Source organism: Caenorhabditis briggsae (genome assembly GCF_000004555.2).
Source record: "Caenorhabditis briggsae complete genome, chrIV, whole genome shotgun sequence".
Lineage (NCBI taxonomy): Eukaryota > Metazoa > Nematoda > Chromadorea > Rhabditida > Rhabditidae > Caenorhabditis > Caenorhabditis briggsae.
The window spans coordinates 15,231,066-15,236,970 of NC_013487.2; the positions used below are offsets into that span (position 1 = coordinate 15,231,066).

At 39.6% G+C, this 5,905-nt stretch overlaps 1 protein-coding gene across 1 annotated transcript in view; it reads right to left on the reverse strand.

Moving 5' to 3' along the window:
* CBG21061 overlaps positions 1–5,905 on the reverse strand; it is a gene marked incomplete at both ends in the record, with an annotated part of 8,941 nt that overhangs the window by 1,345 nt on the left and 1,691 nt on the right. Inside the window, 4 exons of the mRNA XM_045236262.1 lie at positions 216–365; positions 3,558–3,749; positions 5,339–5,538; positions 5,619–5,798. Coding sequence (XP_045097206.1) covers positions 216–365; positions 3,558–3,749; positions 5,339–5,538; positions 5,619–5,798 — 722 coding nt within the window. The remainder of the gene's footprint in view (positions 1–215; positions 366–3,557; positions 3,750–5,338; positions 5,539–5,618; positions 5,799–5,905) is intronic.

The following is a 5,905-nucleotide window of genomic DNA, read 5'->3' on the forward strand; positions in this document are numbered from 1 at the left end:
TAAGCTATAGAACGAGCCCAAACACGAATAGGCTCCGCCCACTTTGAGATTTGGGACCCCTAAAAGTGGGCGGAGCTTAATCTTAAAATAGTCGGAAACTAGTCGTGTTTGGGCTCATTTTGAAGCTCTCGCTGAGACAAAAATAAAACTAGTAACAACTTCAAAAAATTCCGAAATCCGAAAAAGTTAGAAGCCTTTAAAAAAAGTCTGCTCACCTCCGCCTGCTCCATTCCAAGTTCTTGGGACAGCTCGATAGTTTCTCTGACATGTCTTCTGAATCGAAACCGATATTCTTTTTCGAGTTCATTCGATTGTTGAGGTGATAAGGTGAAGGAAGACAGGTTTCTAGGGGGTCCGGCGGACATCTGGAAATTCGGAAATCCGGACGGACATAGAAAAAAGGGATAAGACAGAGAAAACTGATTTGAAATAGCATAAATTGTGAAAAATTAGTAAAAAACCAAAAACAGCTCAAAAGCGGTCCAAAATGCTCAAAAACGGTTCAAATTGGTCTAGAACGGTCCAGCGGCGGTTCAAAGCCCAAAACAGTTAAAAATGCTCGCAAAATAATCTGAAACGACCCAAAATTAGTGATATATGATCTGAAAAATCAGTAAAATTAATTGAAAATTAGTCTGAATCTGAAAAATGACTCAAAAGTAGTTCAAACTGTCCCAGAATGACCCGTATTGGTCTAGTTCGGTTCCAAAGCGGCCCCAAACACTCAAAATTAGTGGTCTAGAATGGTCCAAAACCGACGAACGTCACTCTGAAATTTGCTAAAATGGCAAAACGGTTTAAAAAAAGCGGAAAACATGATCAAAATTGCTCTGAACAGCCCAGAAATAAGTCAAAACGGCTCAAAAGCGGCCCTAGAACGGTCCAAAGTAGGATTTTAGCTTTCTAACCGCGTAGGTGCCAAGAACTGGTCAACCGTGGTCCACGAAAATCGATACGCAGATGAATAAACAACACACATATGTACAAATGCATAGAAACAGAAGACCCCACGAATGCGGAAAAGCACGTGACCACATATGAATGTATGGAGGGGGAAGAGGGGGAGGCAAATGAGAACGGGTCACCCCCCGGAATGGGAGTCCTTCAAGGGACCATACAAAGGACAAAGGACACACACGTATATCGCTAACCCGTCCTTCCCAACCGCTTGAGGCTCGTGGACCGGGCCAACCGGGTGAACACGAAGGAGGACAATTCAGTGAGGCTCGGGGCTTCATCGGCTTAGAAACGGGCAATCAACGGACCAAATGAATAGAGACAATTGAGGGATTAACCTCTTTTTCTAGACTTTAAATTGAAAAAATGGTCAGGTTGCAGCAACGGCATCACGGCTATACGGTAGGGGCCTAAACACGACTAGGCTCCGTCCACTTCCGTTTTTCGGCCGCGTCGCGGTCATGCGTTGCGTGCATTTGCGTAAATTGAAAGTGAGCGGAGCTTAGTCGTGTTAGGGCTCATTTTGAGACTTAGAACGTATCAAAATTGGATGACCTATGTTCAGCGCTTCAAAATGAGCCCAGACACGACTAGGCTTTGCCCATTTCAAGTTTCGGGACCCCTAAAAGTGGGTGGAGCCTTACTTCAAAACGGGCGGAGCCAAGTCGTGTTTGAGCTCTTTTCAGAGCTCCGAAATCGTTTTATTCGAATTTGCTACGTTTTCAGCTTCAAAATAAGTCCAGACACGAATAGGCTCCGCCCACTTTAGTTTTTCGGCCGCGTCGCGGACGTGCGTCGCGTGCGTAAGGGGAATTTCAAAGTGGGCGGAGCCTACTCGTGTTTGAGCTCATTTCGAAGCTAACTTTCTCACAAATTTGATGAAAATGACATTGTCACAGAACAATTCATGGAAAATTGACAGGCCAGAACGTTTCAAATTTAAATGAATCATGTATAGCGCTTCAAAATAAGCCCAAACACGACAAGGATCCGCCCATTTCGAAGTTAGGCTCCGCCCACTTTTAAGGGTCACGAAACTCGAAGAACGGGAGGAGCTTAGTGGTGTTTAGGCACATTTTGCAGCGTAGAGCGCTTCAAATTCAAATTAACCATGTTGAGCGCTTGAAAAAGAGCTCAAACACGACTAGGCTCCGCCCATTTTGAAATTTCCCTTGCGCACGTGACGCGTGACCGCGACGCGGCCGAAAAATGAAAGTGTGCGGGACATTTGAATTTAATTTTTTTGCGGGACAGTCGTGTTTGGGCTCGTTTTGAAGCTCTCGACGAGCCAAGCACAAGTGTGTTAATCCTAAAAACTGTAAAAGCTTGAAAATATGAAAATCTCAAATTTGCAAAATCAAAAAAAAAGTATGTCAACAACTTTATAATACAAATACAGTAATCTTCAATTTTTACAATTCAAAAATTCTGAGTTCGCTGCGGTAGAGGAGGTAGATGGAGAGGTCCGGCAGAGACTGGCCCAGCAGTTTTTGGCAAAATTCGAGATTTGTTGAAATTCACAATTGAGCTCGATCGACGTCCCAGACTTTTTCGCGGCTGGTCAAAGGAAGCTGGAAATTTTGAATTTTCAAGTTTTAGACAAATTTTTCATGGAATTTTAGTGTTAAATTTGAATTCCTCGTAAAATTTCAAACATTTTGAGCCTAAGTTTGACCTATTTTGAGCAATTTAGAGCTTAAGGGCAAGGCATGGCCAAGAAAAAGGCAAATCTCGAAATTGGCCGAAATGGGTCGATATTGGGCTCAAAATGTTGGAAATTTCACTGTTTAACTTGTTTTAAGATTTAACTTGTTTTAAGCATGGGGTTCATTTTTTGAGATTTTTAAAAATTTCAAAAATCCCAAATATTATTCCCTAAAAACTCACACGGAATCCGATCTGTCTGAATCGATGATCGTGTGGCGAATGTACCTTTTGGAGCGTTCGATTGCTCATTTGCACTTCGGATTTTCATCGATAGCGGGATCGCCCATTTTTTCGGTAGGCAAGCGATGATTTTCAGAAAAATGATGTTTCGAAGTTCACGATATCGAATCATATAGATCATGAAGTTGATCATAGTCTGAAATGAAATAAAAATTTGAATTTAGGGTGTTGAGAGCTTCAAAATGAGCCCAAACACGGCATGGCTCCGCATATTTTGGTTTTTCGACTGCGTCGCGGTCATGCGTCGCGTGCGTGTGCGATAATTTAAAATGGGCGGAGCCTAGTTGTGTTTGGGCTCATTTTGAAGCGCGAGGCATGATAAATTCAAATTCGCAAAACTCTCTGCTTCAAAAAAAGTCCAAACACGACTAGGTTGACTTTTCGGGCGCGTCGCGTGCGTGCGTAGCTTGAGCAAGGGGAATCTCACAATGGGCGGAGCTTAATCGTGTTTGGGCTCACTTTGAAGCTAACAGTATAAGACACTTGAATGCGCCAAGTGTCCTGCTTGAAAATGAGCCCAAACACGGCTAGACTCCGTTCATTTTTGTTGAGAAAGTGGGCGGGGCCTAATTAGGTCTAATTCAGACTAAAAATAGGCTTGTTTAGGCTCATTTTAAAGCTATCAACGCGCCAAATTTAAATATTCTGCTTACCTTGCTCAATGTCATCGAATATAGCGGGGTGGAATAGAATTTGGTAATATTCCAGGGGTTGAAAAATAGCAAAATATCTGGGAATAGAAGAAGAATCATAGAATTGGTGGTGACCAGACCCAGAGTGATTTTTGCGTTCCTATGCATTTTTAGCTGTTGTGGAGAGAGGTCTTTTAGTGTTCCACCGTGACTCTGAAATAAAATTTGGAAAAATTCCAAAAGGTTCGGATAATTTTGAGAAGTTTTATAGCTTATGGGCAAGGCATGGGCAAGGCATGGGCAAGGAGCGGGCAGATTCGCAAATATCATATTTTAAACCTGATTTTTACGGATTTTTTTTGCCAAATTTAAATTTTCCATAAAATTTCAAACATTTGGAGCCAAAATTTGGCAATTTTTGGCCTATTTTGACCGATTTAGAGCTCAGTCATGGGCAAGGATTAGGCAAATTAAGAAATTACAGAGTGAAAACTTGATTTTTATCCAATTTCATTGTTAAATTCAAATTTTTCATCGAATTTCAAATATTTTGAGCCCAAATTTGACTATTTTTGACCCTATATTGGTCAATTTAAAGCTCATTGGCAAGGGATGGGCAAGCAATGGGCAAACTTTGAAGTTTCGCATCAAAAGCTTGATTTTTATAGAGTTTCACCGTTGAATTTGTATTTTTCATAAAATTTCAAGCATTTTTAGCCAAAATTTGACTTTTTTTGACTAATATTGCCCAATTTGGGGCTTTTGGGCAAGGGATGGGCAAGGAAAGGGTAAGTATGGCAATTATACAACAAAAATTAGATTTTTATCCGCTTTCGTTGTTAAATTCAGATTTCTTGTAAATTTCGAGCATTCTGAGCCCAAGCTTGACCAATTTTGACCCATATTTCCCAATTTAAGGATTATGGGCAAGCAATGGGCAAGCAATGGGTAGATTTGGAAATTTCACATTGAAAGCTTAATTTGTACCAAATTTTATTATTAAATTCAAATTTTTCATGATATTTCACGCATTTTGTGCTTGAATTCGCCCGATTTGTGCTTATTTCGACCAGTTTAGAGCCTTTGGGCAAGGAATGGGCAAGTTTTGAAATATCATCATGAAAACTTAATTTTTACTGAAATTCATTGCAAAATTTGTAATTTTCATTTAATTTAAAGCACTCTGAACCTAAGTTTGACCAATTTTGGCATATTTTGGCCAATGTAGAGCTCATGGGCAAGGAATGGGCAAGGAATGGACAAATTCCAAATTTATCACTGAAAACTTGATTTTTATCAAAATTTATTGTTAAATCCGAATTCGTCAAAAAATTTGAAACAATCTGAGTCAAAGTTGAACCCATTTTGACCAATTTTAACCAATTTTGAGCTCATGAGCAAGGGAAGGGCAAGGAATGGGCAAATTTTGGAAATTTGACCTTGAAAGATTGATTTTCATTAATTTTCATAATCAAATTAAGATTTTTCATAAAATTTCAAGCATTTTGAGCCTAAAATTGACCGATTGCGGTCAATATTGGCTAATTTGGCGCTTATGGGCAAGGAATGGGCAAGGTATGGGCACATTTCAAAATTCACCGAAATGGGTCGATATTGGGCTCAAAATGTAGGAAATTTTCTCAGAATTCAAAAAATCGCATCGTATTTTTAGCTGGATTTCTAGTTTTTGAGATTTTTTGAAAAATTAAAAAAGGATGTTCCTTGAAATTTCAAATTGGCCTAAATTTGCTCAATTTTGATAGATTTTGGTTGGCTATGGACCAAATTTTTAGTTTTTGTACCTTTTTCAAATACAGTATAATGATAAAATATATCACAGCCGATGCCAAATTGGCGATGATCCGAAAAAATAGCATAATATGATAAACGATGTGATGGGCGGCGCCATTTGCGGCGATACAAATGATAGCAGTTGGAGATTCGTTATCAATCAATATCAGTGCATTTAGAGATGTCAAGGACATGGCAATGGTGACAGGAGCTGAAATTTTCAGCTTTTTTTGTTGAGAAAATTCCAGAAAAATCCAGAAAAAAAATTATTTTTCCCAAATTTTCACCTACCTGACAGTAAGAAAAATGTGTACAAATGCGTGGCTCTCATGTACCATAACGGAGCAACAGAGCACACCAAAAAATTGATTGAAGTTGTGAATGGCAATAATCCGAGTAGTGGTGTGGCCATATTGTGCAACCATAAGGCGGGAATAAACGCGCATTGAGATGTTGGAACGGTCAGGGTTACTGTAGTTTGAGAAATTTTGAGTTAAAAATATTCAATTTGAGTTTGGGAGGTTGAGAGCTTCAAAATGAGCCTAAACACGTCTAGGTTCTGACAACCTTCAACTATC